Source organism: Lonchura striata, chromosome 1, assembly GCF_046129695.1.
Source record: "Lonchura striata isolate bLonStr1 chromosome 1, bLonStr1.mat, whole genome shotgun sequence".
NCBI classification, from domain to species: Eukaryota; Metazoa; Chordata; class Aves; order Passeriformes; family Estrildidae; genus Lonchura; species Lonchura striata.
In genome coordinates, this window is record NC_134603.1 from 152,711,542 (window position 1) to 152,726,079 (window position 14,538).

At 47.7% G+C, this 14,538-nt stretch overlaps 1 protein-coding gene across 2 annotated transcripts in view; it reads left to right on the plus strand.

The window, feature by feature from the left end:
* Positions 1–14,538, plus strand: part of PLCD1 (phospholipase C delta 1) — a 53,664-nt gene that overhangs the window by 37,388 nt on the left and 1,738 nt on the right. For both annotated transcript variants that reach the window (XM_021555261.3, XM_021555260.3), the window contains exons 8-14: positions 269–418; positions 7,699–7,860; positions 9,186–9,342; positions 10,308–10,424; positions 11,769–11,947; positions 12,459–12,591; positions 14,318–14,467. In XM_021555261.3, coding sequence (XP_021410936.1) covers positions 269–418; positions 7,699–7,860; positions 9,186–9,342; positions 10,308–10,424; positions 11,769–11,947; positions 12,459–12,591; positions 14,318–14,467 — 1,048 coding nt within the window. The remainder of the gene's footprint in view (positions 1–268; positions 419–7,698; positions 7,861–9,185; positions 9,343–10,307; positions 10,425–11,768; positions 11,948–12,458; positions 12,592–14,317; positions 14,468–14,538) is intronic.

Genomic DNA, 14,538 nt, shown 5'->3' on the forward strand with positions numbered 1-14,538 from the left:
GAGGCACAGGGAGTGCCCCAGAAGGTCTGTGAGAGGCAGTCCTGACCTATCCTGGTGCCTTCTCCATTGGACCATCATCTCTGGAAGGCATCAGCACAGATCTGAGTAACTACTGCACAGTCAAATTTTTTAAAAATCACATTTTTAACAAATCCTTGCTTTAGGAGAACATCAGCCCCTCCTGTTGACATGCTCATTCCCAGAGAAATGGAGTTCATACCAATTGCTGCAGAGTTCACTGATGGTGTGTGTTGCTGTCTTGTTCCAGACCTCACCATACCCTGTCATCATCTCCCTGGAGAACCACTGCAGCGTGGAGCAGCAGAAGGTCATGGCCCAGCACATGACCACCATCCTGCAGGACATGCTCTTGGTTGCCCCAGTCGATGGAAACAAATCCCAGTTCCCCTCCCCAGAGGTAAGCAAGGCCACTCCAGCACTTCCAGCCTTCTGAGGGTTAGACAAGAGGGAAGTTTCTCTTCTTACTGAGTGCAAAGCTCAAAACTCAAGGGGAAAACCACTGCAAGTAGCCTGAAGGTGTATGAAACACAAAATGTCCTGCCATTGAGAGTGTCCTGGGGGAGCCACTGGGAATGCCCTGGGATGGTGAGGATGGAGATGTCCATGGAGGAAAAAGGGAAGCAGGAGGCTGCCTAGAGATGCCCCTTTTATTCCCAGGAATCAGGGCAGCTGACAGGCTAGGAGCTGAGCCCTGGCCTTGCCAGAGGAAAGAGATACACAGCACTCAACAGTGGTTCACCACTACAAATCATTAGCTGACAGCAAAAACTGGAAATGGAATCTTGATATGAAAAATATGTCTCCAAAACAGGAGCCGAAAGGAAACATCAATCTATTTCCACCAATGTGGTTTGTGCTTGCTTTCTGACTTTCTTTCTGTTTTTCTTAGCACTTTGAAGGAACAGACTCCTGTACGGTTAGCTGCAGTTCCCTTTAAATTTCATTTCTTTGCTCATTCTCCAAAAATTAGATTAACATGCCTAGTCAGAGCTGGGAGGAGTTTGTGGGTGAGATAAAGCTGGCAGTCAGCAGAGGAGAAAGAAGAGGAAAACAATCCACCCAGAATATCTTCTATATTAGTTGTCCCTCTTCATTAGCTGCCTTCCCTTTCCTTATTCTGTTTCCCCTTTTGTTTGGGAATGTCATGCCTCATTTGATACAATGCCTGGCACAAAGGGAAGCTGCTCTGGGCTGGTCCCTAAGCACCAGGGCAATAAATTAGGATGAATTGTAAATTTACTGCTGCTGCTTCAGCAGGACCTTGGCTCTGGCACAGACAAGGTGCCTCCACTGGGAGAAGTGACTCTCCCCGGGTGAGGACACTCCCAGCACAGAGATCAATCTTTGCAGGCAGTTACTGAGTTGGAAAAACACGTCTTCAGTGTCCCTTCCTGACTTGTTATTTATCCTGGTGCAGGATCAGGAAAACTGCTGATGGCTTTTCAGCTGATGGCAATAATATGATGAAAGAAAGGAGAAACACCAAGCAAAGCAATGTGTGATTTGTGAGTGGAAGGGGATGACCCCAACTTCCCAAAGATGTTTTTTCCATGCCTGTGCTCATCTAACCTCCTGATTTTGATTGCCAAAAAGACACTTGGCCCCTGCTGAACACAATGCCCAGATCTACCCTGGGGAATGGATTTGGGCTGATGTGCTCTGTTGCAGGGATTGATCCATTTAGTTTAAACACAGAAAAATTGCCAATGTTGCAACACCTATCCTTTTCCTTCTGGTACTTTTCCTCTGCCTTCCTGCTTTTTGAAGTAGGACAGTGCAAAGGGATGAAATGTTGATTTTTTTTTTTTTTTTGAGTGTAAAATACATTGAAACTGAAACATGAGGGAAAAACAAACAAACAAACAAACCAGGAACCTCTTGGCTTCTGCCTCCCTTGTTGACATGAGGAAACCAGGAACAACAAGGTATTTTTTATATTAGGAAAAGGGTGGGATCTGCCACTGGGCAAAGGGCTGGAGGCTGTAAACACAGTGGAAGGATTGCTGCCGATTGTGTCAGCAGGGCAGGGTTAGTAATTAAAGGAAGATTGACACGGTTTGAATTTGTGCTAACGATTCACTCCACAGCCCAGGGCAGGAATCTGATTTATTCAGCTCCATTCAGGAGCAGTGTTGGGCTACACAGATTATCTAAATATCTCCCCCAAGCTGCTATCTTTAGGTCCCAATAGTGAATTAAAGGCTTTTGGATGAAAGGCCAAAACACACATAAAGGCTCCAGGCAGCACCAGGGTTGTAGGGAGGAGCTGATCCAGTCTCTGCTCCTGGTGGGTTCTTACCCTTCAATCCCATCCCTGCCAGGGCTCTGCCAGGGCCCTTGGCCCTGTCCCTACATCCCAGCTAGAAATGCTGCAAAGTCACAGTCCTAGAATGAGACAAAAACTGTTCTCATTGTTGGAACAATTCAGTGAGACCCCTACAGTTCTTTGTTCTGGAATTCCTTGTTTATGAGGACAGTGGCTTTGGGCATTACCCACACATTTTGTGTCAATGTGGCCTCAGATCCATCTGCACATCTCTGTTTCTCCAGCCTTAGCCCAGCTTGTGTCAGTCTTGTCTGCAGTGCATCTTCTTGCCTGAAGTTCTTGAGCTGAGTCTCCTTCAATCCTCCAAAACCTCTTTCAGTAAAGTGTTTCTTCCCCTTTCCTGGAGACTCTCTTCATCCTCTGGTGCCACTCATTGCTGGTGCAACTCTTCAGTTTGCAGCTGAAGGATGTGCACAGATGGAGATGTGATGCCAGTTAGTGCAGCTGATCTGCACATCTCCTCGTGGATGGGAACATGTTATTCCTCACAGCTTCCAGAAGTCTGCAGAGAGGGATATCCTCATCCTGAGAGTGGGATGTGTGTCAGGAGGCAGTGCTCAGCCCCTGTGTATCATGTACCTGAGCACTTAAATTAGGTCTCCTTTGGAGAAACAGTCAGAGGAGTTGGAGGTGTGGTCCACCTCCTCCTCAGTGTTTGTCCAAACAGAGCAGGAATCACACCCTGGGAGTGTTTGGTTTTCTCTGTTGACTCTAAAGGAGGTGTTGAAGCCACAGAAAGTTTGTTGAGATGGATCACTTCACAAATCTTCCATTCCCACTGAGATGAACGCTGGAGTTCAGACCTTGCCGTGGCTCTCAGGTTGCTCCTAGGGGCAGGAAGCTTTCAGATAGGATAAACCTGTGTGTGCAGATCTTTTAAAATCCTCTGCTCATTACAGCTCTGCTGCTTCTGATAAAGTCAGTGCTTTCCTTTAAGATGGTTTCCATATCCCAATGTCAGAACCATTTCATCTGCACGGCTGAGCTTGTTCAGTGTGCAGTGGAAAAGGTGGGAGAGCAGATGAGCTCCACTTCAGGGGGACTAAGAAATGCCATTTTCAGGGCATGTGAAGAAGGACAAGAGTTACATCTGTTCCAGCAGCCACTCCGCTGTGTGTTCTCAGTGGAGTCCAATGTCCTTGTAGCCTTTCCTGAGGTTGTACTCCACCTTGAGCTTCTCACAGGCAGCTGGAATGGCTTTATGGTCTACTTGGAGAACATTTATTATTTCAGCTATTGCTTCCTCCTAAGACAAGGGATCTGCTCAACAGAGCTGAACTGATGAGCTGAGTGTCTTTTGCCTCAGGCTAGAAATATCTAATATCACATGAAGGGGAGCCAGGAGAGATGGTGCAAGGGCACGTGTGTGTTTGTGACTGTCTATATCAGTTTATTTCATACCTCAGTAAAAAAGATAAACTCTCAGGTTTAGGACTTTGCTTCCTCTTCAGGGGGCATTCACTGGAATGCTACTACAGGGTAGCACCTTTTGCAGGAAATGGGGATGAAAATGCCTCTCTTTGGGGTGAGTCTCACCCTTTCTTCTGACAAATAAGCAAATGGATCTCCTCTGAGTTAGGTGGCACATAGGCTGCTCTCCCTTGTAGGCATAGGAGCAGTGTCCTGTGCCCATAGGGAGCATCTGTTCCATATCTAAGATTTCCCAGAGGAACCACAGGCTAGATAGGATAGCAGCAGCACTGAGGACCTGCTGCTGGCAGCTCTGGAATAGATTGTGGTGAGGAGACACAGTGGGGGCTGTGTTGCTTCCCTCATGATGTTCTTCAGCCGTGTGGGATTGGTCTGGGCCAGGAACTGCACCTCCCATGTGCTGAATGGGAGTGATGCTTTGAGAAGGCTGACATGGAGCAGAGGCTGGACAGAGCTAAAGAATAAAGCAGGGATTTATTAAAAGGCCTCCATGGATCCACCTTGGGCAGCACAAGAGCCCAGCCAGGGCTGCACCCAAGATGAACCAAAATGGTGACAAAAAATGGACACTCCATCATGGGGTCTCACACTTTTAAAGTTCTGATCCATTTGCACATTGGAGTTCATTGTTCAATTACAGCTCCAGCCCATGAAGTCCCACCCTTGTTTTTCTCTCTTCAGTCCATGTTGTTTATTCTCTGGGGCCTGAAACTTGTGTTGGTTGTCCTTAGTCCCAGGCTAGAAAATTAATTGTTTTGTCTCCCTACTCTGTGAAGAGAGCTTACCAACACTTAATTTGAAGCTCAGAACTATACCCCTAGGCAGCTCAGAATCTGAAAAATATGAAAGCTAAAACTTAAGGCATCATTTCCTCCCTTTAGAGGCTTGACAAGGCTTAAAAAGCATAATTACCTGCTGGTAATTAAGAATCAAGTGGGCTGCCCCAAATACCTTATCCTTAGTGAGGGGAGGCAGTACCATTTCTTGTGGGGCATTGGAAAGCAGAGGCAGATGATATATTAAATACCAGGATGGTATCTGCAGCCTGCAGGGGACTAGAGGGGCTGCTCTCAGCCTCTCCTGATGCCTTGAGAGGCTGACCTAGAACAGAGGCTGGACAGAGCTAAAGAATAAAGTAGGGATCTATTAAAATACCTCCATGATGCACCTTGGGCAGCACCAGAGCCCAGCCAGGGCTGCACCCAAGATGACCCAAAATGGTCCCAAAATGCACGAGCGCTCCCGGGGCTCTCCCTGGGATCAGTTCTGCTCCATTGGCACCTTGGAGTTCATTGTCCCATTCCAGCTCCAGCCCAGGCAGTCCCATCCTGCTTGTTTTTCTCTCTCCAGCCCACGCTGTTTGTGCTCCTGGGCTGAGATTTGGATCATTTGTCCTTGGTTCCCAGCTGGAGCAGGAATTGTTTTGTCTCCCTGCTCTGTGCACAGAGCTCAGCATCCCCTAAAATGAAGCTCAGAAATACACACTAAAGCAGCACAGACTCTGAAAAATATAAAAGCTAAAACCTGAGGCATCACTCCTTATTGTCCCCAGTGCAATCCTTCCAGGCTTGTCCATCCCAAGTGCTGAGCAGAGCCTGAAAGCTGCACAGAACTGGATTTTGTGGTGGAAGAACAGTGTAGAGCTGGGAGTTGAGGCAGGAGGGTGGGAAGGGACATGGGAGCAGCAGGCTGAAGTCAGGCTCTGAAGATGAGCCAACTCATCTCCCAGCCATGGATGTGAAGAACAGAGCACAGCCCTGCCTGGAAGGCTGGGAGGGTGGTCTGGGGATGGGGGGGAAGATATTGCTGTGCTCTGGCTGCTCCTTTGAGTGCAGCTTTTGAGTGACAGGGAAGGTGCACCAGTGTGAGCAGCTCTTTTGTGGTAGCTGAATTAAAATGCTCTTGGCTGCTGCCTCAGGTGCCAGTGTTGGATTTCTGCTCAAATCCAGCTTCATCCACAGCTTTGCCAGGTGGTGAGGAGTGGGGTTGGTCTCTGTAAAGATGTGATGCAATTTGCTTGAACCCACAAAGGGTGCAAAGGGGGAATGGCGTCCTTTGAAAGCGCCTGTGTTGTTTTATAAAAGATTCTTGGTTTTTCACAGTCCTGTCATTTGATTGTGGTGGGGTTTTGTTGCTTTTGCTGTTGCAGAAAAGGTAAATATAGGGTGTTTCTGAGGAAAGGGGAACGTGCTACACAGATTGAGGGGCTGTGCTGGCTAATTCCAATATAGCATTTTTTTTTAATAACTCATACCCTCCAAAGCCAGGACCACCAAACACATCCAGGTGGCAGCAAATCTCCTGTTCCTGGGGATTCCACTAAGCTGCCAAGCCTAGTGGTGCTCTTGATTTTAAGGCATAACCCAGACACCTGGAGATCACCACCAGTCACCTTTCCCAATACTTCTCCCTGTCCCAAGCATTTCTGCTGCCTTGTTTGGGCTCTAAGTCATCCCTGTCCAGGCTCCAGCCTTCCCCCCACAGCCAGGGCTTGTGCAAAGGATGTATCAGTGGTGAGGGGTTGAGGATTCTTTGCTTTTTTTTTGCCAAGGTCAGGATTTTATGTGTGAGACAGTATTTCTTGTCCAGACTCAGATATTTGTTTTTATCTCTGTCACAGTCTCACAAACCCTGAGCTCTACAGCACTTCACTCTGACAAACTAAACATGGAGCCCCATCTCTACAAGGCCTTTCAAGGATAGACTGTCCAATTAAGAAATGACACCTCAATTATTTTTACTTTTAACCCAATAACCAACCACCCGTGGCTGCAATGTGGACTTTGTTATCCAATTACACAAAACCATGGAGAAGGAGGTGAAGAAGAAGGATTAGTCTCTGCCCTAAAACCTCCATCTTACTTTATATCTATTATTATTTTCTAAACCCTCAAACTCTGAGTTTCCCAGCCTGTGATATCACACATTTCTATCCAAACTCCACACCCACAATCCCAGTTCTGCCATTCCATTTTGGAAGCTTCTCCGTGGCCTCAGGTCAATGCAGTGTTCTCCTGGGGGTCAGTGCCTGGCAGCACAGAAAGTCTGAAATTCTCAGTGTCCAGGGCTCCAACCAGGGGTTTCATGTGACCCTTGAAAGAGGCTGGAGAGAACTGGTTCAGCACAGGGAAGGTGCTCCCTGGACTCCCTCTGCAGCCAGCTGTGATGCTGTGTCACACGCTGCTGGCTGTGCTCAGTGTTGTGCCACCACAGCAGTGGCAGGAGAAGCTGTTCCCTCAAGAGGAGGTGGCTTTGCAAAGGGAAATCCTCCTGAGGCTCTCAGCACCCCAAGGCTTCACCTGCAAAATGCCAAATTATTAAAATTCCTTGTCTGCTGTGCATGAGGAACCTGTCCAGAGCCTGCTGGAGCTCTCTGCCCATTAAAATGTCAGTGGAGCAGAGGCTGCACTGCCTCAGTCCTGCTTGGATCTCAGACAGTCTCCAGAGTTGTGCACAGGTTTAGAGCCACACACTGCAGAGCGAGGGCTGCATTAAATCACAGGCCACACAGAGGGGCAAAAATGGTGCTACAAATTTCTTCCAGCAGCCCAGACCTCCAGGCTCAGCCTTGTTTGCTGAGCAATATTTCAGACTTGGGGGAAAAAAGAGTATATTTTAATTGCCTTTAACAGCACAACTCTTTAAGTTGTCTGGTTGAGGGGATGGTCAGCTCTATGACAGAGGGGAATCACTGGGCTCTCTGGGGTTTTCAGACTCATGGCTTTGGTCTCAGAGGCTGGGCAGGGCCCCAGTGTAAAAACAGATTTATTTTTACCTGTGTCTGGGAAATAACCAGTCACTGATGCAACTGTAAAAGCACTGGTTACAGCTGAGGGGCTTTTTCAGGGTGGGCCACCAGGTATTTTGTCCACTTTTCCTTGTCTAACCACCAGGTATTTTGTCCACTTTTCCTTGTGCAGCAATTGAAAGGGAAGATCCTGGTGAAAGGCAAGAAGCTGAGCAGGCAGGAGGACCCCATCAATGGGAACAACAACCTGGAGGCTGAGGATGTCTCTGATGAAGATGAAGCTGCTGAAATTGAAGATGAATCTGTGAAAACCAAGGTAGAGCAGAAGGGAAAGGTAAGTGAAAGAAGAAATCACTGAGAAATCACTTTTTAGGTGGGTTTTATAGCACACCTAAAGAAATAAAGAGAGAAAAGCAGTTGAAATACAATTTTTCATGTGTTCCCAGGCAAGACAGGTCTTAGTGTGGCTTCAGCTACTCAGCTGGGTTGAAAGAGTAAATTGTTGAAATTGCTGGGGCTGAGGATCGTGATGCTTGCCCAGCTTAATGATCTCTGTCCCAAGCACAGAGATCTTGCAGAGCCAGCCAAGCAAAAAGGTTGGCTTCCTTCTCTAAAATGAGACTGGAGGACCTTGCAGCAAGGACAGACCATGTAGCAATTATGGAAGCAGTGGAAGGACACATGTTCAATCTCTGTCTTATTTCCAGAAAGCTGTTGGTCATGGGACAGTCATGATTTTGGCTTTTCCAGTCACATTTTGGGATATGCCTGCAGCCTCACTGGCTGTTTCTTTCTGACCTGGAGGAGGGAGGGAGGGAAGATCTATGGGGAAGGGGTAGCCAGTTCCTAAAGCAATTAGTATGATTATTTCTGTAAGGAAAAGGCTGGCCTTTTCAATAGTGTTTTGCCCCATCATGTAAGAAATGGATTTTTACAGTGTGCAGGTCCTTCTGAAGCCCATATCCCTCACAGGGTGGCTCCATAGGTGACACAGACACGTTCAGCCCCACTGATGGCAAAGCTCTTGGTGTTACCTCTGTATCAGGACTGATCTATATTTCTCTTTAATGAGCTGCTCACTCTTTGCAGGTCTTACTTATTTCTCTGCTCTCTAGTCAATAATGTGTACATTATTTTGACATTCTGACATCTTTTGACTTTCTTTTCTTGCCCCTGATGGGAGTGGGGACTCTCACTTGCACCAATAAATGTGGCTGTGGAGTTGGACTCAACAAAGCATTGTGACAGCTTCCTGGTTCATGGGGGAAAAAGCCCAAGCTCTGTGGAGGCTTCACAGCCTTCTCTTCCCTTTATTTCCAGGTTTGCATGCCTGGGACCAGGACAGCATGGAAAAGTCATTGCTAAGGCTTTGCTGTAAAGTTTAGCACCTGGAGACAGACGTGGGTGCTGATATACAGATGATCCTGCAGAGAGCAGCAGGGAAGGGTATCCCACCAACAAAGAGGAAATCCTTTTCCAGCCTTTCCTGCACAGGGTGACACACAGGGCACACCACCAGCCACTGACTGAGAGTGTGCATCTTATCCTGGTGGAAGTGGTGGAGAAGAAAAGCCCTGGGGTCCTATAGAAAAAACACAACTACCACTTTTGAGCACGACAACAAAACCTCCCCACAAACCTCTTGTCTCCTGTTTTTAGAGTGACACCTTGAAGCTGGCCAAGGAGCTGTCAGACACAGTTGTCTACTGCAAGAGTGTCCACTTTGAAGGCTTTGATGACCCCAACCATCCTCGGGCTTTCTACGAGATGTCGTCGTTCTCGGAGAGCAAAGCTCTGAAACTGGCCCAGGAGTCTGGTATGTGTGTTCTGCCCTCCTCTGTCCCTGCTCCCCAGAAAGGGACAGCTGCTGCTGGAAAAGGCATCCCAGAGACACGGGTTAGGATCTCTTTGGTCAAGCATGTCACTGAGAAAAGTGGAGTCTTAGTTTGAAAAGACAGGAGTCTGTGAAGGCAGGCAAGAGCCTCCTGTGAAATGGAAAAGGTAAACCCCCTCCTTTCGAATTACCACAATTAAAATTAAAAGGCTCTCAGGCAAAGATGCGGGAATGGGAATAACAGTTCTTTACTAGGAAAAAACCTAAAAAAAAAATGTAATTAGTACAAACAAAACTACTGATAGAGTCATAAACCTGACACCCTGAGGAGTCAGGGTGTTGGTAGCAGTCCAGTTAAATGGTGGCTGCTCCTCCTGGGGTGGCAGATGAAATGCTGCTGAAGTGGAGATCTGAAGAAGGGTGGAGTTTTCTCTGAATGTTTGGTGATGGAGTAGATGGGCCTGGTCTTCCTCTGGGGATCCAGCAGAGAAGAAGCTGCTCCTCTGGGAATCCAGCAAAGGGCTGCCCTGGTGTCCCAAAAAGTGCTGATTTTATGCAGGTAGGAATGCTTGGCTCCTCCCTCTGGGTGGAGCATCTCACCATGGGCTGATGGAACTTTACCAGTCATGCAGTCAGTCGTTCAATAGTCCATTAACAGAAGATATCTCCCCAGAGGGAGACATTGTTCTTGGAAGAGATAAGAAAACATCCCAACCTCCAACAGATGGCAATAGAATCCATGCTTATCTTACAAGCCAGGACAAGTGGGAAGAACTTAATATCCTCTAGGCTGTTAGCAAGAACGACATTTTTGCAGGTGGTTCCCACTCAGCCAGACTTGCCAGGCACAGGGGAGCACACAGCAGCAGCAAGAAGAGATAAAACTGAAAGGGATGTTTCCACCACTGAAATAGATGTTTTCTTCTTTTTTTTCCCTTTCTCTGTAGGAACCAGTTTTATTCACCACAACATCAGGCACCTGAGCCGTATCTACCCTGCAGGCTGGAGGACGGATTCTTCCAACTACAGCCCCGTGGAGCTGTGGAACGTCGGCTGCCAGATCGGTGGGTGTCACTGGGGGCTGGAGGGGGTCACCTGCCTGGGTCACCCGTGACCTGGCTGTGGAGGGGCTCCAGCTGAGCCACAATCTCAAGCCCTTTGCAGCCAGAGGCTTAGCAGTCAGTGATAGAGACCAGCTTTCCAAACAATGCCCAGTGACTTTCCATGGACTATTTTCTGTCTCACAAATCCATTAGGAGAGGCTTTTCTGCACATTAATGTGCAAATCCCTGCAATTTCACCATTTAACAAAGGAGAAGGGAGCATGAGCTCTGTGGGTCCTGCAGCCCCCATGGGGACACAGGTAGCACCCCTTACCCTGTCTGGCTTAAGGACAATCCTTGGGAGGCACCATCAGTTCCCTTGGGGTACAGGAAGGCCAGACATGAATACAGTATTTGGGCATGCAAAACAAGATTTTTTACAAGCCCTGAGTACTTTCAGCTCCCAGGAAAACTAGTGTCCTGCAGTTATCAAAGTCTTGCTGCAGGTGGAAAAATAGGGGAGTACCTTAAAATGCTCTCAGCCTTCAAGTATGACCAGGTATGAAGGACGTGCAGCCAGAATAAATTTCTATGTCTTAAGAGATGTCTTAGATGTTGCTGAAGAGTTTAAAATCATCCTTGAGGAAATCAAGGGAGCACTGAGGAGCTGCTGGGGTCCATGTGCACTCCCTGTGCTATCAGTGAGGCTGTTCACAGAGATTGTTCCAGGTTTTACATCAATACCTTTTAAAAGGTATCGACAAATTGGGAAAAATACAAGGAATGTGCCTGATATTAGGACACCAGTGAGGTTTAGTCTGTTTTGGGGAGTAGAGAGTAAAAAGGTGATTTGATCAGCTCTTATGAGCTTGTGTGCTGCCACCTGAGGAGTTCAGACAATGAGGAGCTCTCTAGTCCAGAGGCATCAATGCCCCTCGGGATGGCAAATGAAAACAGGCAGATCTGGGCTGAAAAGGAGATTTTATAATGAGGCTAAGTAGCCAGAGAAATTATCTGAGATGGATTTGCTGGCTTCACTGCAGGAGAGGATCCCTTCAGCATAGAAATTAAGAGGTTTATCTAAAAGATGCACTTGTTCTAGCTAGCATAAATTCCTTGCAGGACAATTTTTGATCCTAGGGAAGGCAGAATGGCTGTAATTGCTCCTGCCTATCTTTGTCATCTCTGAATGCAAGAAATCCTCATGGCTAGCAGGCTGTGAGGGTCAGAGTTTACTACTGCTCTTTGAAGCGTGGAAAAGCCAATGTTTATGTCCATGAAGTGCAGTTTTATGTGAACAGAATTAGCATGAAAATATTGCTATTGATTTATCTGAGTGACTGAAGTTATTTATTTATGTTGCAGTTGCCCTAAATTTCCAGACAGCAGGCACAGAAATGGATGTGTACCAGGGTCGGTTCCAGGACAATGGGTTTTCTGGGTATGTCTTAAAGCCGGAATTCCTCCGGGATGAACAAACCAAATTCAATCCAAAATCCATCACAGAAGGAACATGGGGGACAAAGAAGAAGCTGCTGCTTAAAGTAAGAACAGAAGTTGGAAAACATCTCAGTAACATCCACTTTTTTTGGGGGGGTGTATAGGTTGTACCTTCTCCTTCTGGTCCTACCTTCAATGTTGTCTAACCCTACTGATTTCCCACATCTGGGGGCTCTCATGGACTTGGATCCCCCAGGGATCTACTCACGTGTTTGATGTTGGGCAATAAGTTAATGACAACATTTGCTGTCGTTCCAGAGCTGTGCAGGCAGACATGCAATCAGCAGCCACCTCTGGTGTTCCCAAGGACCAGCTGAGCACTGGGGACACTCAGAAAAGTTGCCTGTCCCAAAGCCAGCTGGCTGGGCTGGAGCAAGGTTCCTTAGGTGCTTTAAGCTCATGACAGCTTCCTCTGAAGGATGTCACAGCACCAGCACCAAAAGGGCAGCACCAGCCTTCACAGCAGATCCTGCACTCCTGAGGAAGGAGAGGGAATCCTCCAGGGAGCCCCCTCTCCTAATGATGTCCTGACCTCTTCCCCTGTTTCCTCCACAGATAATCTCTGGTCAGCAGCTGCCAAAGGTGAACAAAAGCAAAAACTCCATTGTGGATCCCAAGGTAACAATAGAGATCCATGGTGTCCAGCAGGACAACAGCAAGAAGCAGACCAAAGTCATCGAAAACAATGGTGAGGAGATTTCCTCCAAGCTCTGCTCCCATGAGCAGGAACCTTTTCTGTCCCTTGGCAAGACTGCTGCCCTGTGAGCAGACCTGCCTGGGGCACCCAATCCTGCCCACACCAAGCAGATACTTGAGGTGTTGTTGTTCTGTTTGAAGACAGAAATTCCCTGTGAAACAACAGCAACCATGTGAATGGTTTGGGGCTGGCTGCCAGATTTGCAGAGCTAGAGCTCTGGAAGTGCTCTTTACCTCCATGCAGCTGGATTTGACCTGGTGTGCAGGAGTTCTCATCAGGATCTTCCCAGAGGAAGCTTCTTGTGGGGCTGATTGTACCCCAAAAGTGTCACAAACTCACAAAAGATTGTCAGATTGTCACAAGGAATGTCAGAGGTGTCTGTTCCAGCCTCTGCCTAAAGTAGGGCCATACAAAATTTACTCAAGCTCCTCAGGGTATTGCCTAGATTAATTCTGAATATCTCAGAAGCTGGAGGACCATTTCTTACCAGTCAGACATGGCTGTGGCTTCCCTCTGTGCACTGAGGGTTTGATATTATTCATGGATATTCTGCACAAACACACAGACTCTGCTTTTCTGTGTGGGGTAAGAGCCAAGCACTGGAAAGCTGGTGCATATTTTCCTGCCTGCTAACAATGTTTCCCTTTTCCTCTTTCCTGTTTGAGTAAATCTGGCCTGGCTCCTAAATCTCGTGGCCATTTCCGTCACCTACAATAATTTTTACATCCTGTCAAGTGAAAGTTGTGTAGGGAACACTTCAGACCTGCCAGCCTGTTCCTCAGGGCTGCTGAGCACTCCCAGCCCCATGGCCAGCCCTTCTCTAGCTGGAACAATACTGGAATTACTAGAATGATGTTGGAATGATAAGTGCTGCCTTGTGGAAAGCAGATCAAACAATAAAGACACCCCAGGCCCATCTCAGCACCTTCAGGACAGATGAAAGATCCCTGTCTCCTGCAGAATCACTGACAAACCCTGCATGACCAGCAGGCTCCAGGTGACATTTTGCTGTCCTTGGTCCCTGCTCTGCACAGGCAGTAGGGTTTCCAACAGGATGTCCTCTCCTGTTTGCTCCTGGGGAGTGGTTTATTGACTCTGCAGCTGCCATGGCCTGGAGAGAGGGCACTGAGCTTGTTCTACATTTCATGTGTAGGTCTCAGTTTTGTGTGCTTTGTGATTCTGGACCATGTGACCCTTATCCAGACTTGATTATGCTTTTTGTAGTCAGACACTCCTCATTAACGTTTCTTGCAGACGGGGAAATTGGGGCACAGACTGGTGCTTACATGGATTATCTCAAGCAGTTGCAGAGGCTTAAGGCCCCAGAAGTCTGTCTCAACACAAAAGCACAGCTTTCCTCTCTTCCCTCCCCTGGTTTAGGGCTATAAAAGTTTACGTCTGGTCCAATGGCAACCAAAGACATCCATGTACCATCCAGCAAGAGCCTGTGGAGCAGAGCTGAGTTCCTCCCTTCTCCTGCTCCTCACTCTTTGCAAGGACCAAGGTCTGCAGTGAACAGCCCAAGCTGGAGGATTTATTAGTTCCAGGTAGCAAATCACAGTATGAAAACAGGGAACAAGGCTCTTGGCACCTCTTAGAGCCTTGGTCTAGGTCAGATTAGGCTGACAGTCAGGAAAAGTCTCCATCCATTTGCAAACACCTCAGACCACCATTACTGCTGACATCTCTGACCTCCATCCTTGTCTGTGTTGCCCAGGCTTTAACCCAAACTGGAATGAGGAGTTTACATTTGACATAGAGATCCCTGCACTCGCCTTGGTCCGGTTTGTGGTGGAAGATTTTGACATGTCGACCAAGAATGACTTCATCGGGCAGTACACCCTTCCCTTCACGAGTCTGAAGCAAGGTGAGGCCCTGCTGCCTGCTCCTCACAGCCACTGAGCCCTCTGAGAAGCTCCAGGGTCCTGGATGAGTGGT